Source organism: Cygnus olor, chromosome 22 (assembly GCF_009769625.2).
Source record: "Cygnus olor isolate bCygOlo1 chromosome 22, bCygOlo1.pri.v2, whole genome shotgun sequence".
NCBI classification, from domain to species: domain Eukaryota; kingdom Metazoa; phylum Chordata; class Aves; order Anseriformes; family Anatidae; genus Cygnus; species Cygnus olor.
The window spans coordinates 7481402-7507192 of NC_049190.1; the positions used below are offsets into that span (position 1 = coordinate 7481402).

At 43.4% G+C, this 25791-nt stretch overlaps 1 protein-coding gene across 6 annotated transcripts in view; it reads left to right on the top strand.

Annotated features, from left to right (window-relative positions):
- CDON (cell adhesion associated, oncogene regulated) overlaps window positions 1-24107 on the top strand; it is a 57398-nt gene extending 33291 nt beyond the window's left edge. For 4 of the 6 annotated variants that reach the window (XM_040534316.1, XM_040534317.1, XM_040534318.1 and 1 more), the window contains exons 10-20: window positions 431-605; window positions 1740-1868; window positions 3569-3775; window positions 4446-4627; window positions 6018-6123; window positions 9298-9420; window positions 10895-11122; window positions 12240-12514; window positions 14923-15002; window positions 19959-20212; window positions 20898-24107. In XM_040534316.1, the coding sequence (XP_040390250.1) occupies window positions 431-605; window positions 1740-1868; window positions 3569-3775; window positions 4446-4627; window positions 6018-6123; window positions 9298-9420; window positions 10895-11122; window positions 12240-12514; window positions 14923-15002; window positions 19959-20212; window positions 20898-21064 (1926 nt within the window). In that variant the 3' untranslated portion in view covers window positions 21065-24107. The remainder of the gene's footprint in view (window positions 1-430; window positions 606-1739; window positions 1869-3568; window positions 3776-4445; window positions 4628-6017; window positions 6124-9297; window positions 9421-10894; window positions 11123-12239; window positions 12515-14922; window positions 15003-19958; window positions 20213-20897) is intronic. The other 2 variants (XR_005814247.1, XM_040534320.1) reach the window with 2 other exon arrangements.
- Window positions 24108-25791: the final 1684 nt, after the last annotated feature.

The following is a 25791-nucleotide window of genomic DNA, read 5'->3' on the forward strand; positions in this document are numbered from 1 at the left end:
GAACATATCTTTCTCATTAGGGCGTTAGGTCCAGCCTTTAATGACACACATGCACACCCCAACATCCCCAAGCTAAAGGCTGATTGAAGTATGTAAAATAACTTGGACTCTCACTAGTTTTAGATGAAAGATAAAATGATCCGTTTTTTCAAAAACAAGCGTGTGTGTGTGGAGAGGGAACGCAAGAGCAGCCTACGGAAGGAGCACTGTGAAGACAGTTGCAGAAATGCTGATTTGTGGCCGAAGTACTTGCAGATGGCACCACCCAACAAATGTACCATAGTTAGATCTAGGAAAACATGAGGAAATTTGGCAAGTTGCAGAGGTCCTCTGGATATTTGTGTGCTAAAGTAATTAGGGATTTGAGCACTACATTGAGTTTGATGTAATTCACTGCTGACGTTGAACTTTGTGTTGCTGTCCCACGCAGCTGGATGACAGCATCAGTGCAGCGGGGAGCTGGCACACGGTGCGTGTCCCTGGCAGCGAGAACGAGCTCCGGCTCACCGAGCTGGAGCCTTCAAGCCTGTATGAAGTTTTAATGGTGGCGAGGAGCGCTGCTGGCGAAGGCCAGCCTGCTATGCTGACATTTCGCACCAGCAAAGGTAGGTGCAGCACAATGCTCCCTGTGTCCTAGGCTTTTAAGAGGACATTTATTTAAATTACGTCAGCTGTATGTTGTCTGCTGAGCCGTATATGAAATGCTCTGCAATACAGTTGCTGAAGAACAGCCTCTAATAGCTAAAATAGCTGTAGGGCAAACTTTCCTGAGCATTACCAGGTCTGTTGGTAAGTAAAGGCCATTAAATGTATGATAGTATTATTTTTGATGTGATTGTGGAGATTTTTGTACTGAAAATTTTCTGTTGCTTAAAGGAGCTTAATTGTGGTCAGGAATCAGCCTGTCTTTGGTTCAGGTTTCTCCACAGAGTATCAACAGAAACTGTTTGAATTGCACAGCCATCTTTAAGTTTTCATATCTTAAAAACAGCACTGCTTCTGGTTTGATTTGCAGAAGCTTCAGTAAAAATATCTCAGTGGTTTTGACCAGGAGCCAGCTGTTTTGATTGTTGTGTGCAGACAACAAGCAAAAGAGTGTTTCCAGTCGAAGTAATTTTTTCTTTCAAGCTTGGAAGCTGCTGGCTGTACTCTTAAGCATACAAAAAAAAAAGATATTTTTCATACTTCTGTACAAGAACAGGATAGTTCAAAATTTTGTTAAAAATGTAGTATTGTGAAATCTGTGAAGTCATGATAAGTACTTACGTACTTATGGCTGTATTGACATAGGCCAAAAGTCCCTTCAAGCCAGTATCCTGGGTCCAGCTGTAACCAAACACAGTTTCCATAGTATTTTTATTGAACTTCTTTCTCTAGACGTGGATTTTAGTGTACTCTTTTTTCCGCCTGTTGTGATTTTGTGATGAGAGAGCTTCAAAACCCAGGCAGCAGTCAGCAAGCACCACCACAAAGCAAAGTGCAGTACTGAAGATGTTAGCACAGTCACATATCAGCCCAGGGACTCTTGCACTGTGGATGGAAGAGGCTTCCTCTCTTGCTCCCCTGAAGAAACTCCCTAGTTGCTGTCTTGACTGTGTAAATTGTGATTTGGAGCCAGGGCTTTTGTCCTCTGCACTGTAGCACGTGATTTTGCAGAGCGAGCGCGTTGCAAGAAGCAATGAACAGCACTTTCTCATCCAATCCCTGAGTTGATTGACTGTATGTCAAACGTTTCTTAGAAAGAACGTCATCCTCGAAAAACACTCAGGCTCCATCTCCACCAGTAGGCATTCCTAAACATCCCGTCATTCATGAAGGGACAAATAATTTTGGTGTCGTCCTTCCAGATCTGTCTCGACATAGCGGAGGTAGGTATATGGGTTGCTTGTAATCCACGTGCTAGAAGTTAGTGTGAACTGAGATGCATCTAAGTTAACTTGTGAAGTGTTTATTACTGTTCTAGATGCTTCTATTACCTTCTTTATTTCCTATTTATTCCTTAAGCCTCTTTGAGACAGTTACTTTTTTGTCTTGTGGGACTTCAGTAAGTGAGATCAGATAGCAGCAACTTCAAGCTGTCAGATTTTCTGTTTATTGCATTTCCAGAGGAAGAGATGGTAGTTCATGCTTTTGGGATTAACTGAAAGGTTAGCTTATTCCAGTTTGAGCTAGCATTTTATGTAGCTGCCTTGATACCTCATGTTTCCACAGCTACTTTAAGTCACCAAGTAGTAGTGCACTTCTTACAGAGTGCAGCTTCCATGGGGAGGTATTTGAAGCTATGAATTTAGCAAATGCATGTCCTAATCTAGTGAATATAGGATTTGAAAGGATATCATGCAGGAATCACCTGCATGTTTGGTTCTCAAAAAATTAGATAAAAGTAGTCTTTCATGTGTATCATTCTTGCTGCTGATTTTTAAACCTGCAGTTGCTTTTTGTTAAATACTCTGCTTTTCCACTGTAAAAGATGCAGAGAGAGAGAGGAAATGGGAGATGTTCATGTCAAAGTTTTAAGTTCTCTGAGTGGATTATCTCTGTTCTGAATGTTCTCCTGTGGCTTCTCAAGGCTACGCTCATTTCTTATTGCAAGAAAATAAAAACCACTTCCAGTTAGGTGTGATTCTTTTGTTGTTGTTTTAAAGCTTGGTTTCCCATGAAAACAATGGTTATAGTCCTTTTTTTTTTTTTATCACCCCAGCCTTTGAACTCATTGACCTGATTTGGTAAATTTACTTGGGCTGAGACCTCAAAGGTGATATGATGTCTAAAGTTTGTGTAGAACCAAAGTTGAGTAGAGAGGTTTGTTAATAATGCAGGTGAGGGGAGCTGAGCACTGCATACTCATGACATTGCTAAGTATCAGAGGGGCCAGACAAAGAGACAGCTTATGTGTGTCCAGCTGCAAATGCTCAGCCTGTTTAATGCCCCCAAAGCTGTCAGCTTTCTGTTCCGTGTTTGGTTCCTCCTCTCATCAGTGGCAGGCTCCATGTTAATGAATGTAAGATAGTTCAGTGAAGTCTTACAGCTCTCAGAATGGTTGAAACCAGATTTACTAACACCCCCTCTTTCCGTTCTCTCTGTTCCACTGCTGTCTGTAACTTCAAGTGAGTTCAGTAAGTATATCATTTGTTGCATGCTTTGTTTGCTCTTTGTTCTTATTTCTTCCAAATTATGATTTTTGGCAATGTAGTGCTCATTAGTGCAGATGGGTTGAAATCTCATCTGGGTCTGGGGCAATTTCAGGGTTTTAAAAATGATAACCAATTTTTTCTGCATTCACTTAGTGTGTGTTTCCATTTCCATGTAGAGATGGGTTGGGATAGTGTAACACCATACCTGTTTGATTATTACATTGGTAAAGTGGTTAATTCCTCCATTTTCTCAACTCCTGCTCTTCAAGCATATTTTCCAGAAGAGTAAAGGGGATAGTTATTATAGGAGGATTTAAGATTCTCTATGTCAATACACAAAGTCTAATTTAATCATAAATTAGTCTAATCAGTTGTTGTAGAAAATGAAGTTTCAGCTGCCTCTAATGCTCTTTTAACTGAATTTCTTATTTCAGTTCCAGAAGCTCCTGATCGACCCACAATCTCCACAGCATCAGAATCATCTGTCTATGTCACATGGATACCGCGAGCAAACGGTGGCTCCCCCATTACTGCCTTTAAAGTAGAGTATAAACGCTTGGGACGAAACAGTGACTGGCTAATTGCAGCTGATAACATTTCTCCTTCCAAGCTGTCTGTGGAAGTTCGTAACTTGGAGCCAGGTATTAAAAACGTTTTTTCCTCTTAAGCAGTTAATGCTGCTGTGTTTGCTCAGATGAGTACTCCTGCTGAGAGAAGACTTGAACTCTTTGTCTCTTCGTTTTAACTTTTGTGGGATAGGAGTTCATCATATGAATTCAAGTTGATTTCTGGCTTTCCCAGTGGAAAAAAAATCCACACCATAAGTTAATACTTTTCCAAGTGGAGGGGAGGTTTGTGTATTATTGCTATTTTTAACTTAATTGTCCTTCTAGAAAGCACTCAGAAAGTAAAAGAAGAGAAAAAATGCATTAAGGGAAAGTTGTCTGTACTAGTTTTTGGTTTCTCCCATTGTCCAGTCCTAAAATGTTAGGAAAGGAGTATGAGTAGGGGGAATGGATGATGATAGGTATCCTTTGAAGCATCTTCTCAGTGTCCAGCAGTTGGGGGCTTCCTGAGCTTATGGCTGCCTCTGTGTCTTTGGATTTTTCTTGAGTGAATTTCCCTAATCACTTTTATAAGCTGTTTATATTTCTGATGGCCACATTAGTCTGTGGCAATGAATCCTACACTTTTTTTTTCTAATTGGATGTTGTGCAAAAACTACTTCCTAATCTGTTTAGTCTCTCCTTGAATCCTGTTTCTAGTACTTGTTTTGCTATAACTCTTTCTTTCACTTTTTTCCCTTAAAAGGAGAAATGTATAAGTTCCGTGTGATTGCTGTGAACAACTATGGGGAGAGCCCACGAAGTGCAGCGTCTCGCCCTTACCAAGTAGCTGGTTTCACCAACCGGTTTTCCAACCGCCCCATCACGGGACCTCACATAGCTTATACGGAAGCCATCAGTGACACTCAGATCATGTTAAAATGGACAGTGAGTATCATCGGCTCCTGGTCTTCTCACAGTTGTGGGCCAGTTTTTACTGCTTTGGCTAATTAGAAGCTCTCAAAAGTCAAGGATTAAGAGCTGATTGTGGAATAGTGAGTGATGTTTTCTTTTTCCCCTGATAGTCAGAGGTGATCTTGTTTCTAGAAGAGGGCAAATGTACTTCATTCTTGTATGGTAGAATAGGATAACTTACCAGGCCGTGTGCCTCTTGCACCCTTTGCTCCTCATTTCCAAACCCTTTTTCCTCTGTGGAGGCAGCCCTGTCAGTTGTTTGCTCCCTTTTGCGGTGTCTCCTAGCCTCCCTCCACACCACTCTCCTCTCCCCACTCCCTGGGGATGCCACACACGGCCTTTGAGGTGATGGGCTTGTCTGAGCGCTCCTTGGGTTATGACAGATACACCAAGTGGCAGCTTCAGTGAAAGGCTGCAGCCTTCTTAGTCCACCAGGGTTTTGCACTGACATACCAGAAGGCACCACTCTGTCCAAACCACTGCTAATGCCATCAGTTGTGAGCAGTTGGCTTCATTTGCTGCAATTCCTGCCGCTTGTGTCAATCCAGGCAGAGATGGCTCAAACTGGTGCTGCATTTAGAAACCTGATGTCTTCCCTTGCATCTAATAGAGGTTTCATGTTAGAGAAACACTTTCCTTTCCCCGGTACCTTGTCTTTTGTAAACAAGTACTTTAAAGTCCTTATTGAAAGCCATAGAAATTCTTTGCTCTTGTGTTGAAATCTAACCCCCTAGTATACTTTGGAGGATTTAATGTGTGGAGTTTGCAATGTTAGTTCACTCTACTAGCTTAGTCTTAAGAGATGTTAAGGATAATAAACTTGAAATAACCTCTAGTTCCTCAGGAGGCTACATAATTTAAAGTTATAGTAAAATATTCTGAACTGAATTTTAGAGTGACTTTAATTCTTGCTGTACTAAAAATGGTCTTAACTTCTCCATTCCATTAATCACTCGAATTTTCAGGTTGTTGATGGTCAGACCCTCTACTTGAATGTCTGTAAAGTGATGTGGGAGGAAGGTGTCATCCCCAGCTCAAGCTCTGTCCCAGTGCTACCCTTCCTCTTTTGGCTGGTCTGAGGAGTTGAGAGGCAGAGAACTCTTCTTCCTGCAGCTCTGCAGGAAACTTTCATCCTCTTCAGCATTGTGTCAGTCATACCGATGTCTGCACATCTGCACAAATTGATAGCCCTTTTTTGTGTTGTGGTTTCCATGCAAACCTTCTTCTATACCTTGTTTGCACAGCCTTATTAAAAAAAAAAAAATAGATATTTCAAGGTGATAAGAGACTCAGTGATGACAATTCAGTAGGACTGAATTAAATTTTTTCTTCCCTAATGCTGTCTTCTGGAATTCTCTTTTAGTATATTACATCAAGCAACAACAACACACCCATCCAAGGATTTTATATCTATTATCGGCCTACGGACAGTGACAATGATAGTGACTACAAGAGGGATATTGTAGAAGGTACAGTGCACTATTTGCTTGCTTCGTAACACTACTTGATGGGGAAGAACATCATGTAGCCATGTTGGCTGTGTTTATATGAAATCTAAACTGCTTTTCCCAAACTGAGTCTTTACAATATATTTCACAGAAGTAGCTATCTCAACTACATAACATCAAGTTCTGCCCACACATGAACTTGTTTTTTTCCTTCTGAAGCCTCATCTACATTGAAACTTGAGAATTAAATGTGTTTTTAAGTTTGTCTTGTTAGACTGCTGCAAATCCTTGATGTAGCTCTATTTAAACTGGTTTAGTTAAAGTAATTTAGTAAAGGGAAACCATCACAGATGAGATTTAACCCAGAATTAAGTGTATCTGTTACAGACTGTATTATAACTAGATGGATTTTAAGATGATTTACATCAGCATGGGTTTTCTAAACTAGGCAGTACTTCGTGTGTGATTTCCCTTCTCTCCTTTTACCTTGCTTAGTTGCTTCTCCTGCTATAAGGAAGCTGCTTTTAGCCTCAGGTGTAGTAGTGTGCTGCAAATGCAGGTATGTTTGTGCTTCATTTGGCCTGTTAATCAGTTTTTTTCTCTGTGCATATTAGATCATCATTTTCCTGGAAGAAGTTATTAGATAATGTCTATATTAGTCCAGAAGTGGAAAAGCCTTTTAAAAATATTTTACTTAATGTCCTTATTACTTGGGCTGAGTAAACGCAGTGATCTCATTCTGTCCCAATGACGTTAATTATTTTTTCCCCTCATTTATTTCCGTTACAAGGGGAATGGGCCTTTATTTTGAACGTTTTTCCCAGCTAGACAATACTCTGCATAGTACTTTGATGCGTGACATAAGCTTTTGCACTCTCTAAAGCTATTAAAGATCCAGAGTTTCTGCTCAGAGGTTTGCTTTAAAGAAGCTTATGCAGACTGCAGCTTCATCTGCAAATGTATTTTAGCCTTCGCTAGACAGAACTTGTGTGTTTATAAATCTTATACACTAAGCAGTTAGTTGTTTAAGTGGGCTCCACTGTGCTGTGAAATTAGCTTGTTTCTGATTTTTTCTCCCCGGGTGTATGTGTGTGTATTGAACTCTTTGTGGCAGTCTGAAACCATTAGCAGCTGCTCTGCTCTGCCAAACCCTGGAACAAAAACTCATTTGGTGGAAATATTTAAACAAGAACTTTTCTTCACTGTGCTCCCCTAAATTAGCTTTTCAGGGGGAAGAAAAAAGAGCTATTTTCAATTAAAGTGTGATTGGAAGCACTTGAAGTGAAATATGTATAGAAACGTGACTTAAGATGTTTTTGTGTAAATCACTTGTTCTTAATTTTTTTTCCCTCTGTTTCCTTTGAATTCATCTGTCTGTTTTTGACAGGGAATTTTATCTTGAAATGACTGCGTGTGTAGTGGAAAAAGTGTTGTGATGCCTGTGTTAGCTAAGTACTTGCCGTAGGCTTTCCTTACCATTTCCTGTTAAGTCTTGTCTTTCGAGACATTCAAAATGCTGCAGAAAACTTTCTTCTAATGAATGCTGCTACAGGCCAAATCAGATTTTATTTAAAAAAAAAAAATAAAAAATCTCAACTCAGATGGCTCCTTGCTATCTTTCAGCAGTTTTAAGCAAAAGCGAAGAAAAATCTACCCTATCCTGCATCTACATTCTGTGTTTCTCTGTTTCGAGGGTCCTGGAGATTGAATTTAAAATGTAAATGCAGTCTGATCTCAGTTGTTTAAATGTTTTTCCTTGCTAATGGTGCACGAAGAGGACAGTTAAAGTGCCTGTACTGATTCCAGTTCCACTAATGGTTTGAAGCGGAAACCTAAAACCTGGTGTAGTAATTACCGAAAGGAATGCTTGGGGAGGGGGGCGGGTGGGAAGAACTGTGGATCTTGGGAAAACGTGCGCCTTAGGGAAAAGGCCGGTTCCAGCCTCAGCCAGGACTCGCGTGCGGTCACTCGGGATGCCTGCAGTGCACAAGACAGAGCCTGGACCGCGTGGCGCATCCCTTCCCGAAGCTCCCGAGCCCTGCAATGCTGCCTGCTGCCCTTTCCAGGGGGGCTTTTGCGGCTGGGCACGGGTACCTGTGCCCCGGCGTGGGTCTGGGAGAGTTCGAGTGGAGTCGTGGTGACAGCCCCTGCCAGCCAAACAGGCCTTATTTTTTATTAATGCTTAAATCAGTAGGTGGTATGACAGTTTCTTAGAAACAGTGGAAACAGTTCAAGGTGGTATTTTCCAAGAGGGATTAGGAGTGCTCAAACAGTTAATTAAACTCACTAAAAAAAAGGATCCCTGTTTATTAAAATTTGTCACAAGCCCGTGAAAGTAAAAACTGAGAGTGATTTATATTGAAGTGCTCAGTACTTCAGGAGGGTGTCTAAATGAAATGCTGGCCGGGAGCCAGAGATGACAAAACCGTCCTATTAGAGAAGATTGCTTGGCTTGGAATCTGTCTCTGCAGGGGCAGGCAGCGCAAGAGGCAGCCTTACTGTCTAATTTTGTTTCCTAGTATGTTTAATAAAATGTATGTTCAATTATTTGCGGTTTCTGCTAGTTGGGTAACCCAGATGTATCCTTACTGTGAAAACAGGCTGCTTCAGTTGGTACTGTGCATTTCCAGAGATCCCACAGGACAGCAAACTGGGAGAGGGTCTTATTGCCGTGAAGTCTTTCCTGTCTGCAGCTAATCTGTTTTCTGTTTGCCTTGCCAGTTTCACCTTCTTCTTTGCCTGGCATATGGTGAATAACTAGCATAACCCATCTTCAAATAAGCAGTGAAGGAAAGCTTATTCTATAAAAAGACAGTTGTTTGTAAAATGCTGTGGGACACTTCAGGGTGGAACAGAGCAGTTCTATATTAAAGATAACCAGAACTGCTGCTGATTTCAAATGTAAAGATGATGCTGGAAACTTAGATGTCTTTTTGAGTTCAGGGACTTCCAGTTTTTGTGAAGAAAGACACTTGGGGCGGGGGGGGAAACTTCCACCACTTCATTCATCAAAAGGTTTTTTAATATATTTCACAAGATGCTTAGGCTTTCAAAAAAGTCCATAAATTGTTAATAAAACTTCTGTGCCAGCCACAAAAGCTGCAATACCCTGTGTTTTATAAAGAGACTGCAACATACTCATACCTAACTCTGACTCATACGAGTAAATGAAATGCAGTTGGTTATTTTTCATAGGTACAAAGCAATGGCACTTGATAAATCACCTGCAGCCAGAAACATCTTATGACATAAAAATGCAGTGCTATAATGAAGGTGGTGAAAGCGAGTACAGCAACGTGATGATCTGTGAAACTAAAGGTGAGCACGTAGCTAGTGCGTCTGCTTGTCTGTGAGATCGTGTGAAAGGTGGTGTTCTGTGCCATCAAATATCTGTTGTGTTGAATTTTTTGCAGCACAAAAGTTAGCTGTAATGAAGACTGTAATTTTCTGGAATGTTTTGTGGGATTGTTTTGTCTTCGATAGCTAGGATTGTTTTGAGCATGTGGAAACTGATATGTTGCACTCCCAAGAAAGGCTCTTAGCAAAACTCTGTAGATTTGTCTGGCTAACGCAATAGTACTGTTGTTCTGGGTTGTTTTTTTGCTATGATGATAGCCTCTCCTTAGGAGACAACCATGCTCTCGGAGATGACAGAATTGATTTGTACGTCTGTTTTATGTCTTCAGGGCTCTGTGACACATTGTATAAGTGCAGACCACAGCAACTGATGGTTATGTTGGCTGCCTCCATCACTAATCCTGCGTGCCTCTGGCACAAAGTTTGTACTGTTCTCTGGAAGTGTCAGATATGGCAGTCACATTTATTTTGCGAAGAATTCCTGTCTCCTTTAATCTCTAAAACCAAGTAAGGCTGTAAAGGGGAAATGCAGACAGTAAACTTCAAATGCAGAGCTATGAAAAAATGTTTTTTTAAAAAAAATTTTAAAAGCCCTCTAGGAGCGGAAGCATCAAAATTTAGTTAAGTTAGTAGCAAAGCCCTTGAAAGAAAGGTTAGGAGCTGCAGGGTTTCAGGCTGTGTGCACAGTTGGTTTTCCTCCTGCAAGGAATATAACCTTCCTCCCTAATTTTAAAATTGGCAAGATGTAATCTGTTGTTCATACCGCTTCTTCCTTAAAATACATCTCTTCCAGGCTCACAGGGATTTTGCTTATCTAACACATCTGTATGGAGGTGCTTGTGTCTCTCTATTGACCACCTTCACTCTTAAGCCAGGCGCCTCTTTAAGCCTACTTCTTAGTGTCAAGTGGAGTGAATCTGAGCTATGGTGTGCTGAAAATTAATGTAAACTTAATTTCTGTGTTAGACTAGCTTTCTGTGATTTCTGTTCAGCTCTTAGCATCTTAAATAGTATGGTTTAGAAAATGGGGTTAGCAGGGTTCACGTCAGATAAAAGTAGGTCATCTGGCAGTGGTTATACGATAGAAATGCGCGTTGTGGTTTTTCCTGACCTCAGAAGTGGAAAGATTTGCGCTCTTTCAAGTTGGGAGTTAGTGCAGTTCTGGCCTTGCATACGTTGAGTTGCTCGTTAAAGTTTCAAGTGACCTCAATGAGAGGGTTAGCAGGCTGGATAATAACCGTTTTCCAAGGCAAATGGTTATTACCCAATAGTAGTTGGCCTTCTCATTATAGTTTTTAATATTGACTTGGAAGCTTTCTCTTTGAGGTATTAGCATTCAAACTCCAGCAGTAATTATTTTCATTTCATAATGAAAAAATCCATTTAGAAGACTCGTTTAGTGAGCGTACCCATGCTTGTGTCTTCTTTCACCTAGTGAAACGCATGCCAGGAGCATCTGAATATCCAATAAAAGACCTGAGCACACCACCAAATTCCCCTGACCGGGTTGGGGGAAGCAGCGGTGGGCCTTCTAACGGCCCCGTTCGGAGCAGTGACATGCTGTATTTGATCGTGGGCTGTGTCCTTGGAGTGATGGTCCTTATTCTGATTGTTTTCATTGCCATGTGCCTGTGGAAAAACCGTCAACAAAACACCATGCAGAGTGAGTTATGTTTGGTTTCCTTTCATCTCAGTGTTCAAGACAAAAATATTATCAGAGTAAAATTAGTAGCATTCATATTACAATTTTATGAACAGGGATCCTCATGTTCAGAGCCAACTGGCATTTATTTAGGGACTTGTGCTTTCTAGATGTGCTTTAAGTGAATATTTGAGAGCAGCCATGTCTCCGTTTCCTTGCACTGATGCTCACTGCCCTGTTGCATTGCTGTAAGGTTGTGCTGCAGTTTTATCTAAAGAGTGGTGTGTGAAATGCCAGTGCACAGAGTTCTTCAGCTTCTGTTTGTCCTTAAGAACCTGCGTGGATTTCTGTTTGTTTGCAGTGACAGAACTTCTGTGTAATCCTAAGTAGTTAAAATGCAGAGACTTAAATGCCACATCTGTCTATCTCCCTGTCCTGTGTGTATCTGGAAAGTGAAGGAACTTAATGCACTAGAAGGACAAGTCCTGAGTTACTGCTTAGTCCCTTCACAGTAAAAGTGTGTTCAATGTATTGGTCTTCCAGAAAGGTGTTAAGAGGGAAAACCTGCCAGTTTGCAAGTAGGAGCCTTGGGCAGATGCACTGGAGCTTAAGCAGCCTTTGCAAGGTGCTCTATGACCACTAAACGATTCTGAGCTAACAGAGGTTCTTTATAGTCTTTTCTGTTCCTAATGCATAAATCAGCCTGCCTTGTTCTTTCCATAGCTTGTGCTTATTTTTAAATGTCCTTACTCTCTGACAACGAGAAATTAGGCAAAACTTGCAAGATAAGATAGTGTCTTCAATTGCAGCCCAAAAATATTTTCTGGAAGTAGTTCATAACAGATAGCAGAAGGATCTATTGATTATACAGATGGTCCAGCAAAGAACGTTCTAAAAACGGGACTGGCTGACTGAGCCCTTTCAGACCAATGTTCCTGGTCTGTTCTCCAGGATATGGCTGCTTTCCATTTCTACATTTGTATACTAAGCACTTAGATACTACAGTTAATTTACAAAAGCTGCAGAAAGAGAAAATGAGATTCTTTTGTTTCTTAGAGACGCTTGTTAAACTTTTAATTTGGCAATAAATATGCTCTCTGTAGCAGAACTGCTGTAATAATGCCTGGGTCTTTTGCAGAATATGACCCTCCTGGCTATCTGTACCAAGGGGCAGATATCAACGGGCAAAGGATTGAGTACACGACCTTACCTGGCACAAGTCGTGTCAACGGCAGCATCCATGGGAACTTTATAAGCAACGGTGGCCTCAGCAATGGATGTCCGCACATCCATCATAAAGTTGCTAACGGAGTTAATGGGATTGTGAACGGAGGAGCTGGACTTTACCCAGGGCACACCAACTCCCTGTCCAGGACACGCGTGGACTACAAACATACCCACCACCTTGTGAATGTAAGCTCTTACACAGAGTGAAAGGCTCAGCCTAGACCTTGGGATTTACTCAGTTTGTAGAAGCAGGCTTAGTTTGGGTGGGGAAATACTCATCCATTGATAACAGCCAGTTCCACTAAATGACTTTTACCAAAGGAAGCAACTGGGCTGATATTTCTGATACAAACATCATGGTTTTCATTTGAGAATATCAGATGACAAGCAAGAATTCCTCTTACTCTGGGAAATCTGCCTCTATCCTCCTCCTAACAGCATGTAAGCTCTGAGAATACTTTTGTACTGGGTTGAGATACTTTACTTGTACATATGGTATTTCTCAATCTTCAAGTTAAATAGATTTAATTATAGCTGCTTATTCTGCAGCTTTATGGATCACCCGTTTTTCCCCCACCTGTTTCAGATCTGTAACTCTAAGCAATGCTATTAATTATGGCAAAGCACGAATGTAGCAGGAGCTTCCAGAAAATAAAATGTCCCATACATCTTGAAATGCAGCAATGTAATAAGACTGCTTTTTTTTTTTAAGTCCCTTGTTTGTGACTTTTGAGACAGGCTCCCTTTTTTAAAATAAATAAATAAATAAAATAAAATTAAAAACTAATTTAAGTCTGTGATCCAGCCTTTATATGCTGTGGAAGAATACTTCATTTGCTGAAATGTGTCCTGTTTCCAAGAGAGAATAATGATTTCATTATTGTCTATGGAAACAGATGGCTTGCATTCAAACTTACCAAACTTACTCAAAACTGTGAACATTGCCCAGGAAAACTGAAAGAAAAAGCTCAAAAGTCTGAGAAACAGCATGCTGGTTTTGGAGGGAAAAAAAAAAAGAGGCTATTGTTTGTGTTAGTAATTGAACACAAGTACTTCGTTTTATTGAACAACAACTTAGCACTTGCACAGTAGTTGCCACTTCAGATAACTCTGGTTTTGAGGCTAGACCAGTTGGTTCTTCACCTGATTTTGTCTTTGGTTTGCTCATGTAACAAATAGGACTGCTTTTTGGTTGTTTTAAAGAGCAACCGAGGCCAGACCATGTTTTTTTGACCTGTCCACCCCCTAGCTGGTGAACTCTCAAAAGTTTCAAACTGCACAAGCCCTCAGGAAGGGAAGATTTTGTAGCATTTGAAAGCCAGCCCGTAAGAAAGCTTGCCACACAGCGCTGGGGACTTTGCGTTGCTGCTTTGTCCTTCCTAATTTTTTTCTCAGAGGCATGGAAATAGGGGTCTTGTGCAGAGCACTTGGTAATACAGGGCTCTGGACTTGAAGATCCTCTGCAAAACCCTGTGCCACAAGATACAAACACGAAATGTCACAGTATGCCGTCTTGTGAGCAGTGACTGGGTTGGTTTTTTTGGTTTTCCCCTCCATGTTGTGCAGAGTTGAGTACGGCGATCCATTCCCACACAGAAGAGCTCGGACTGGCACGCTGATGAGGCACAGCAGAGGAACAGGATGTTCTCATTCTCATTAGGACTCTCTTTATTGTTTCATTGATTGGGCTGAATGAGGAAGAGAAAAACTGGCCAGGATGGTAATCAAGACTAATTAGGCATTTCCTCAGTGATCCATATCTGACCAAGCAGCCTCAAAAACTTAAGGCTAGCCCTGTTTTTGCGTAAGCTGCCCTTACCCTTACCTACTGTTTAAGATCTCCAAAGTCAAGTGAGCTTTCCCAGACTTGCTCCCCTCCCAAAATACGCTGTGGTAGCCTGGCTCCACAGCACCATTTTCAAATGGCTCTCACATCGGTGTCCGCCTAGGCTTTAACAATGAGGTATGTGTTAATCTGGGCATTTTACTTGCTTGTAATGGCCCCTCTAGCCAAAACTAACAACACAAAATCCCTCTCACCCAGAGTCATTGCTGGCTAAGGAATTACCCCATCTGTAAAAATATTAAATGTTTCAAAAATCAGTGTAGCGAAGTAAACTGATCTAATCGGAGTAATTACAGGAAAGTGGGATGGGTTTATGTTGTGACATCAGCCCTGCAAATTTAGTACCCTGTCTCCCCAAATGGGCACAGTTTGCTAATGAAAAGCAATTTGCTTTCATGTCTGTCATCAGTGTTAAAAATAAACATATTTACAGTGTGTTTATTAAATTAAACCTGAGCATATTAAGCTGAAAACAGACCAGGGAAATTACCGCATACTTGTCTAAGCTACAGTTATTTACTTTTCTCTGACACACATGCTGGCATAAGCTCTCCGCTTGACTTTGTATAATAGCTCAGTGTTGCCATGCCGTATTACAGGACATGGATCTGAAGATTGATAAGGTGATTAGGGTTTGGAAATGAAGTGTCTTGGGGGCACCCGCTGACACTGAACTGCCTTCTCCTTTCTCCGTGACTGTCTCTTGTATGCTTTCACAGCCACTGATTGTTGAATCTTCCTGCTTCAGGGCGGTGGGATGTACACGGCAGTGCCGCAGGCTGACCCCTCCGAGTGCATCAGCTGCCGAAACTGTCGGAACAATAACAGGTAACGTAAAACCTGCACCTATGGTCAGGGCCTTCGCCAGAAGCCCTTCCTTTATAGGCTGTGTGGGGCAAACAAAAGTAGAGAGTGAGTGTCTCAGAGCAGTGCCAATAACCTGTGGGGTGGAATAATTGAGTTATTGAACCTCCAGAACTCACCTTGATCGATCTCTTCATTTGATGGTCTCTAGAATGTGAGGCAGGTTGGGCACTGTGGTTTTTTTAAACCTTTTTTTTTCTTCAGCTTCGATGGATGGAGAACCATTCCACGTAGAATAATACAAAGGAGAGTTTCTCAAATAGGATTTAATCAGGTCTTCTATATTTTGCATTTCCTGTCATTCTCTTAAGAATGCCAACGAACTAGAATGGCAGCTTTGCTTTCAAAACACAATTCTTTGTGAAACCGGGTACTTGAGATTCTTCAGGCCTTCAGTAGCAGTTTGGTCAGCCTTTGTTAGCGCAGGATATATTTTTGCACGAGAAAGAAGATTCTTGTATAGAATAAGGGAAAATCGGTCTTCTGTGTAGTAGTGGGGAATCTAGATTTTTATTAGTTTTTTAATGAATATCCTTCCAGGCTTCTGACTAAATCTCTGGTTATTGTAATGACTAAAAATAGGACTGAAAGTCAGACATATTGGACCAGTTTGACTGGTAAACTGGGGGTCTTTTAAATCATACTTTGAATTTTCTCTTATTAAAATCGGCAGCTGCCCTCCAGTTTACATCTGAAGAAGCTGTGTCGGAATTAATCCATTACAGAAGACAGAAAAGTTATTCATTTTCATGGTTTTAGTTTTTAATATTTAGCTTAAAATAGGATTAAAATCTTTCATCCCCATAGTGCGAAGGGGACAAGGTGTTACTTGCAGGTGGAGCTGGGCTTGTGTTGTTAGGACCGATGTCGCAGATGGTCGCAGGGGAAAAGAGGGCTACCGTTTCATTATGAGCCAATTGTCTGTTTTCAAGGCAGTGTGTGTAACAGCAGTCATCAAGATGTGTACAACTGGCCGTAATTTGGAACACATTGTATGTGTTATGCTGTAATTAATAGCTTGTTTTCCAGTTTTAAGCATATTTAATTTTTTAATTGCACTTTTTTCTTAAGAGAAAGGGGAGAACGTGTTCCATCCTGTGCGACTGATGTTCTTCCCAGATGGGTCATTAGCAGTGGCTGAACTTTGAATTTTCACCTCCCTGTTCTATATTTGACTGCTTGATTCGGAAACAAGTTGTCCCTTGGAGCTGCCTACCCCAGAGGGGGGCCTGAATCGCTGCTTGGCAGGGGAGCTGCGCAGCTGGGAGCTGGGACCTCTCCATCCCTTTGTGCTCGGGGAACGGAAGGAGGACATGGGAGAGGGGAGCGGGGAGGACTGAGGACACGGCTCAGTGTTACCCCAGGGGCTTCTGAGCTGCATTTGTGGCTTGGGTGAGGAGGAGGAGAAAGGCCCGGTGGTTGGCACAGCCTAGTATGTGGGTTTCAGCAAGGTTTTGGGGCCCATGCCCCATCTCTGCTCAGGGCTGTCCCCTCTGTGTGCACCAAGTTCTCCACACACAGAGAGGACCCGTGCCTTGTCCTGTCCTTGAATTACTGCACAAAAAGCAGACAGTTCCTTGGCTGAGGTGGAGACACCTCTAACAGGAGGATCTCAGTAAAACATGAGCGTGCCAGGTGAGCGGTGCGCCACTAGAACACTCCACTGTCAGTTCTAGAAGTAGCCTATTTCCACTTAATGCCTGGTATTATTGCTGATTTGGACTAAATCTGGCAATTTTTTGAATTGTGAACATGTACAAATGAATCTTGATGATTTAGTGTATCTAATAGCTGGCTACCATGGCTATTTGCAGCAAGAGCCATCTTGAAGCAGGTTTCACCACTGTGGTAATGAAATACCTTGGTCTTCTGTTTCAATTAGCACTTTATGCTTTTGTTACTGCTCATGGAGGCTTGCCAGAGGTAGAAGCTACTGAAATGTGGATACCCATTTTGCTGTTGTGGACAAAGCCAGTAAGACAAGTGTGATTTATGCTTATTACATTAGGATTCAAAACTGATTTTTGTTCTTTGGTGCTTTTGCACTAAAATTTTCTAGATTGTTGTGGTTGCAGAGGAATTTACATTTTTGTAGTTCTCTCTTCTTTGCAAGCTCACTTTGGCACATCGCTGTGTCCTGATCAGAAGTCAGAATACGTGTTCCAAATGTCCAGCTCTTTACATTAGGGTGGTGCGGATTTCTAAGTCAGATTATGGTTTGTAGGATTTTGGCACTGAGAACTGATGCAAAATGTGTTTTCTGCAGCAGAGATTTTCCATTCCTATTCACACATGCTCTGCTCTGGATACGCCCATGGCTAGTTTCCGTCAGAATGTGGTTTTTTAAGCTTGAAAAGCTGAACTGCTGTCTTGAAACTTCACTCAAGCCAGTAGAGTAATACAAAGAACTGCACTGACCTCTGTATCTTTAAAAAGAAAGTCCTATAAACATGCAAAACCAAACATTTTAAATGGGTTTCTCTAAGAATTTTTTAAATAATGAGTGAGTGTAGTCAAAACCTCTGTGGAAAGAAATGCAAACTAATAAATGGATTTGTTTGAAGACCAGATGTGTTTCATGTGGATTCTTCAGTGGCTTTTGTGGTATTTTGGTACTTGGAATAATGACTTGGAGGCCGCTGTGTGAGCGGAAGGACAAAATAGGAGAGCTGCCGCGTGCCGAAGTGAGGCGCAGCCCTGTCCTCGCGCCGCTCTGGAGGCAGCGGGTTCCTGGGCCCTGCCACAGCCCCTGGGGGGTTTCTGCAGAGCCCCATGGCCGTCTCCCAGCCCCATCCCATGCTGTCACTTGTCCCACCTCATCCGTGAGTGGGGAACGCTGTCCACTTCTTGTCTAGAAAGTTTGTTTGCGTTCTGCAGACACTGGATGTTTTGTTGCTCCTCAGTTCTGGCCATGTCAATTGCCATTCTCAGGTGGAAGTGTAACATGAGGCTCTGGCAATGCGTATAGCAGAAGTCCCTCAAGTGTGGTGTTTTTACTCATCACCGTCACCTTGGTGGAATAAAAGCACACCGTGGGAGTTGGCAGGACCTTTCTGTAACTGCCAGGCTTAGTGTCTCCCAGTTTTAAATCCGTTTGAGTTCAGTACTTTGGTGCTGAGGGATCATCAGTAAGCTCTGATTGCCGACACCCTGTCACTGTAATGTTAAAGTAATGTTTCCCCTCCTTCAGCAGCGTAAAGATCAGCTCTGCCCAGTTTTGGGCCAGAGTCACTCTAAAGAAACGCTTTATATCGGATGAGCTAGCACCTGAACAGCCAGATCCTGGATATCAGTTCTTCTATGGAACAAGGCTTACGAATACATTAGCACTCCAGCTGTTTTTATTCAATACAGGCATGACAGGTACTCCAGCTCTACCGAGTTCATTGTTCAAACTGCACAACTATATCATAAGTATGTACAACCACGTTATTTTGGCTAGAGGTGATTGCTGAAACAAGCTTATTTAGGGAAAAAAAAAAGTACTCAATGATTTCTGGATGGATTCCTTTCCAGAAGTTCCGCTGTAGCTTGTTACACGCCGTAGGTTTTTCTGCTGTGCGTTGGTTAAATGCATCTGATCCCACGTAGAGCTGCGCACAGCCATGGGTGCCAGCTCCGAATGCCAGCACTTAGGTGGTGTAGTAAGTGGTAATAAACAACTGCGTGCAGTGAGATGGATGGGGCTTGTCATCGTGAGCAGAACAGGCGACAGTTATATTTAGGTTTGGCAGCAAAAGAATGCTCTGAGTTGTATCCACTTGGCATATCAGCGTATAATTTGTGTGTAAAATTTGAAGCCTGTTTAACCTTCTCTTGAGCGCTTCAGAGTATCATTCCCTAGCACTAGTTTTGAACATACTCCCCTTTCTAGTGGTCTCGCTAATGCCAGAAAACAACATTGCTGAGTCGTTTTCCGTCCGTATCTCCATGCTGAGGAGTCTGATGTCATGGTTCAGATGGGAGTGGGCAGTATTGTTTGTTTTTTCCCTCGCTGGTCACTGTGAAACAAGCGGTTGAAGGACGCAGTGATAGCATTAGGTTATCATTGTGGGATACTTGCTTTCACCTCATCTGCTTATCCATCTCTGTTCTGTGCCTCAAAACCAGGAGCGTTTTGGGGGTGGTTTCCTAGTTTATGGCAGCTATACAAATCAACCTTTTACTTTTGTGGTAATTATGATTTTGTATAAAACCACAGCGAAGTGTGATTTTTGGGTTTCCTTTTGTAGGAATTACTTATATAAATGTTCAGTGAGTCTATGTTGTTAATGGAGCTCTAAACACGAGGCATTTTCCCTGCTTACTGCAATGGTATGAATGTCTGTAAGGGTCTCTAGCTCCTTTTTGTTTAAAGGTTAAATACCTTGGCTGTAACAATTGATTTAGCAGTTTAACTCCAGTTTCACAGCCTTACACATGTATTGTAGGGCCACAGTCTGAGTCGCACCACACAGGGGTTTTATGTTTATAGTGTTGAATATATTTTTCTAATTTGCATTCACTCCAATAGCACTTAGTATTTATTTTCCAAGGTACTTAAGCTTGCTGCTTGGGTTTCAAACTTGAGCTCTTTTTCTTGGCAGTGAAAACGTGCTTTATGGGGCTGCCTTGATGAAGAAATGGACTTGCAAGTCAGGTCATCAGGTCACAACAGATGGGGGAAGTAACTGAGCAAATGTTTACAATGTTTTCAGCTGTCTGTTGGGAGAAAAAATGTTTGATCTTTTTCTTAATGTCAGGATTGATCCAAAAATATATTCAAAACTTACTTGGCAAGATTCTTACTGTTGCTATAGTAAATAAGTCATGGTAAAGTACTTAAAAATTGCAGTTTCTCAAGATAAGTCAAGTAGTGGAAAGAAAAAACATGCGGGTGATCAGGGCTCTGAGTAACTCCATTTTGGCTTATGTCTTCAGGTGTTTCACCAAAACCAATGGCACTTTCAGCAGCAACACGCTACCTGTCATGCCCATCGTAGCACCTTACCAGCAGGACAGTCTGGAGATGAAACCTCTGAATCATGTCATGGTGGCCATGTGCTTAGCTTCCAGCATCCCTGAGTGCAGCGCACAGCTGGAGGAGGACAGCAAAGAGAAGGCAGAGCAGCCCTCCGCCCAGCATCCCTGCTGTCGAGAAAGCATGAATCAGCTCTCCATGGAGTACACAGATGGTAAGTCATTTTGGAGAGGATACCGCCGGGCGTTGAAGCCAGGTAGATTCTGCAGAGAAGCGGTAATTTATTGCGGAGGAACTAGTAATTAGGCCCGCAAAAGACCTGTCCTTTGGAAAAAGTATTAAGTGTTCCACCTTTCCTGTTGCAGAAAATAGAAGTGGCAATGCTCAGGTGCCTGTGGCTGCCATGCCCTTCATGATTGATGCCTCTAATGGAGCTCATTTAGCAGGCATGCTCCAGGTAATGAGGCTGTGACTGATTTATGCTGGCTTGTAGTTGCCTGTGGTACAGCATACTCGTGGTCTCCCAGACCAGACCTAGACGGCTGAAATGCTGCCTAATGGAGTTTTTCCTAATGAGCAAGCATCCGTGATGGCTTAGATTCCCGTAGGTGAGAACAGGCACAGAAATGTAGATGGAGATTGGGCTGCATAATCCTGACCTAATTAATGTAACCTATTAGATATCAGTCCATCAGTGTGCTTGGATAGAGTTGATGCTCTAAACCGTTGCCTAATGCTGCATGTAGGCTTTGTGCCTGCTTAGATGAGAATAAATCTGTGCTCAGAGTGCTTTGCCAGGATCTGTTAATCTGAATTTTTAATGTGCTTGTGAGTCTGTTGAGTTTAAAGGGGAGATAATCTGTTTAAAAACAACAAAAAACCCTACACTTGCTTTGCAGGTGACAACTGTTTGCACTCAGAAACATCGAACCACGTTTTGAGCTGGAGTCCCCTTATTCTTCAGCCTGTTTCAAAGGACTGTAAGGAAAAGCCAGGATGGAGCTCATCCGGCGTTACGTTAAATGGTTCTGGGGACCTCCGACAGCTCCAGCTTCAGGAAACCTGAGGAAGTGACCGCTTTCCCCACTTAACGCCAGTAACTGCACAGCAGAGTCGCTGAAAGGGACTAATGGAGGGATGTTAATTATAACAGAGAGAGTCACTATTTATTTTTTGTAGTAGTGTCATATGAATGAATGTATCTTGTTTTTAAATGGTTGCCTTTTTATATTATTTATGCATTGAAATCCCTTTTTTTCCCATGCACCATGAAACTAGCCTGGTTATGTGTATAAAAAAGATTTGTAATAATATAAAGAACAACAATGGGAAGTGTGTAGTGTGTCTTCCATAGAATATGACCAGCGAGAGAAGCACTTCCAAGGAGACAAAAAGTGTCTGATACACGGAGTTAGCAGTGTGGAGCACACCTGAGCAGTTCTGATGTTAGGACCACCTTCACAGGGGCTGCCACATTCCTGGCAACTTAACATCACAGTGCTTGAACATGTATTTCCATGTCCTCTTTCAGCTTCTCTGGGAAGAACTCATGGAACAAGGGTGAATAAGGGACTGTGGGTAAGAAAATGAATAGCTGAATAGTTACAATATGGCTTCAGAGGCAGAGCTCAGAGATGTTCTGGCAACTGTTTGCACCTGTAGGTCTTTGCCACTATTTCAGTGATTCTTTCCTTTTCAGAAGTGTGTGCAAAAGCCCAGCCTGTTTGAATGGTTGTACTAGCAGATTGCTCTTTTCTTTTTACAAGTGCTTTGGTAATCCAAGCAGTCATCAGAACCTGGGCAGGAGGAGGGACTGTCAGGGTGCTTTGGAACACGCGTGGTCTGCCGGTCTCCCTCCCTGCTCTCCAGCAAGTGCTCGGGGCAGGCTGTGGCCAGCCTTTCTCCTGGCAGCAGCCTGGGTGTGGGCATCTGCTCTCTTCTGCTCCAGGCGATGTCTGTAGAGCTGGATGGCAAGGTGGTTTGGTGAAGTGACCCAGCCTAAAGTACGTCTCACAATCACCTTCACCCACTGTGTCCCACAGATGCACCCACAGAGCAGGAGGGATGGCGATAAGCAGGAGGTGCTTAAGAGGGCTGCTGCCAAAAGTGATCCAGCTGAACTGACCTTTACAGCTCATTAGTAAATAATTACTGCTAAGTCAGGTGGCTTAATTTCCAGTGGCTATGGTGTGGAGCTGTTAAACTTGCAGCAGAACCTCCTCTGAGTTTCCCTGACCATGTGCTCCTCCCACACTGTGTCACCCACTGCAGTGCGGCTCCTGAGCCTGGTGAGTCCTCCACGAGCTGTTAGAAAATCAAACCCAGAACATCATGTTTGTGATGCTTTATTCCTGCTGCCCTGCTCACTTGCAGAAGACAAAAATTCAGTTTGACTGCATTTAAACTCCTTGGTTTGGAGTGGAAAAAAGGGGATACTACTAATTGCTTGACTAGCTGCCTTTGCCTCCTAGGTGAAATGAGCCTTGTCAAAGTGCTCCAGCCTGGCCATGCACGCGGCTCTGAGAAACCCGCCTGCCTTTTCAGAAACAGCACATGCAGCATGATGTAGGTGTTGCAATGTTAACTGCAGGGTTGTTTTTTTTTTCTTTCAAATTTAATCAAAGTAAATAAAACAAACTTGTGCCTGTAAAGCACTCTCTCCAGAAATCAGCACGCATAACCCCGGCCATGAGGCACATAAATTACAATTACAGCTGCCCCAAGGCGACACATGTGCAGCCTTCTTTTAATGGAGCAAGTATTTTTCTAGTGAGCGCCAGCAACAGCCCTGGAGCTGGGAAGGGAGGAAGCGAAGCCGGTCTGGCTGGAGCTGCAAACCCCTCGGGGAGCGCCTGCAAAGGCGCTACAGGTGCAGTGTGCCGTGCTCAGAAACTGTGCCCGGCCCAAAAAGTCTCCTTTCCCCACTGAACGCCAAGTGGTGCGTGTGCATGCAGCATGAAGAGATATATATAACGTGTTTATACTTTATAAATAGAGCCCTTAATAAGAATTTACTAGGTCTGAGCTGGGTTACTATGCAAGACTATTCCAGTAGTTGATGCTTTATTTTTGCTTGTGTCCAGAGCCTGGTGCCAATGCTGTACCGTGTACGTGACTCCACTCTGCTCGTCCATGCGCGACCGTGGCTTTGATTTTCATGGTTGCAAGACTGAGTGCACGCCAGAGGGAGGCAAGAGCATCTGAATGAACACGGCTTGAGTGCAATGTCCTGTCCTGATTTCCTGGAAATGTGCTGGTCTGCTTTTTTGATGCTGAAGTGTAGGATGCCGGTGTGAGTTTGGTGGGCAGGATCGATGTGAGAGCACAGAGAGGAGCCCAAGGCCACGGGCTGCAAGCCACCGCGAGTGTCAGATTTGGGACTGGTTCTGTTCAAGGATGAAACTGTTGTAATCTGCCTTGTTAGCAGAATCTCTTTGTGGACTGCTTTATTTATATCGAGTTACACTGTTTTAAGTGTTTTTTTTCCTTTTATTGTATTTTATTTATGAAAATATATAACTCTTACCTTTATTGTAGGGGTTTGGTGTGTGCTCCCAGCTAGAGGTGCCTAATTCTGAACCTTCCCGCCGGTCCCACCCAGGCACCGTGGGCCTGGGGCCACAAAATCCTTAGGCTCGGACTGCTTTCTGCCCCAGCGGCGCCGCGCAGCCCCACTCCTCCCTCTGTTTAACGCCTCCTCTCCTAAACCTGCCCTTTTGCATCACTCCTAGGAGCACAGCTTTGCCCTTGCTGTGTTTCCCATCGCACACCCTGATGCAAGGCTTTCCCAATATTTGCCTCCTTGGAGCTTTGGCAGACGAGTAGTTAGGAGCTTGGTTTGAACTCCAGGTTCATTGTTTCCCCAAGCACTTGGGTTTAGCCACGTTTTTAAGCAACCCTCGTGTTCCTCAGCCCCTGTGCCTGCTCCTCATCCTCGGGGTTTTAAACCATGGGGCACTGTGTCCTCCAGGCAGTTACAAGCGAGATCCTCACCTAAGGTTACACCTACAGCCATCATCTGATTCCCTCCCTAGTGGTTTGTGCCCTAGTTGGCAATTATGTTACCTAATAGATAGGGGTCTGCATATTTAAAAGAAAAAAAAAAGGGGGGCAAAAAACCAACTCTCCCTGATTCTCCAGGTATCTCTGAACATGTCACCTGGCTGCAGTTCCACCCAAGGAGAATAGTTCTGGAGTTACACTGGTGTCACCTCTGGCAGCGATGAATTCAAGATGCATGTTTCTTGTCATATGGCAAATGAGCTATGTTGTTCTAAGAAGCTGTAATATTCCTTTGGAAATTGTACATATTTTGAAATGATGTAGTTTTTGCAAGTGTTTTTTTTTTTTTGGTTTGTTTTTTTGGTGGTTTGAGAAATATTAAAGGGAATGCTGCTGCTTTATAGAGAGTGGCAGGAGTGGTGATTGGTGCTGTCTGGGGTCTCAAGCGGGCGGACGGACAGACACTGTGCGGGCACAGAAGCCAGGTTGGTTCTCATTACTCAATACTTAGTGGACATGTTATTAACAAAACGCAGGAGAAATTACCAGGAACTCTCCTTTTTTTTTGCATAAACCTAAAGACAAAGGTTGAGCAGAGCCAAGGGGCTGCTTTCCTTGCACCCTGCCTTCCTCTGTGTTTGCACTGAAAAGGGGAAAAAAAATCATTAATGGCAATCTTTGATGTCCTGCATTTTGGCCTGAAAAACATGGACTTTCGGGGTAAAGATGAGCACCAGCTCCTTACCCCACTGAAGGTTTGGGGCTGTGCTCTCTTTACACTGCATAAAACTCAGAAATTCAGTGTGGTCCCAAAACCTCCTGGCAACCCCCCCCCAGGGGAGGCCCTGGCTTGCGGGGGGCTGGGAGCGGCACTTTGGTGCTTGGCTCTCGTCCCCTCGGTGAGGATGAGTTGGCACCTAAATATTTTCTTTAGCCCCAGCAGTAACAGCAGAGCTGGAGGCCAGCGCTGGTGCCAGAGGGCGCAGGGCTGGGAGCCCCCTGCGTGCGAGCAGGCTCATCCCAGCACTGGGGCTGTGCTGCCTTCCCCCAAGCCAGCTTCCTCTGCTAAAGCTTCCCCCTCTTTAGCAGACCCAATAATACTTCAGGACCTTGGATCTATTGTGGTTTTGCCAGCCCTCAGCACTATCCAGAGGAGAAAAGCCTTCCCTTCCCTTCCCTGGCCCCTCCTGCCCCACGGGAAAAATTATGGATCTTCCCCACCATCTTCTTAAACATTGTAAAGAAGCAAAACCAGGCCCTGGCTCACTTGTTTGTACGTTGGCAGTTCATGTCGAAGCATATTAAAGCAGCCCAAAGAATTTCCTCTGTGGCTCCTCGCCAGCAGCCCTCTGCACTGCAACCCAATCTGTCTCCGCCAGTCGAAATTTTTATGACAGTCCGCGTTACGGGAGGAGGGAGCGCGTGTCCGGGCGGGACACAAAGGAACGTTTTCTGTGTGCAAAGCAGCGCCCGACCGCTGGGTGCTTCTGACAAAAGCATGAGGGCTGAGAGCCCGACTCCTTAGCCGCAGCCCTGCTCACGCGACCCCTGCTTCTCATCGCCAGCCCCCTCCCCGTCCATCCTCAGGTTTTTCCAAAACAAATCCCCTCCATGCTTGCCGTGGTGGCTGCCTGGCACCGACCCATGCACCCTTCCAGCTTTATTGACGCAATGAAATGAGTAAGATACAGCCCGGGCAGCGTGCGAGGAGGGGGCTGAGCCCCTGCGGCTCTCACTTGGGGTCTGGCCCCGGAGATGCTGCAGGGACCGGGGTGGTCACTGGTGCTTTTG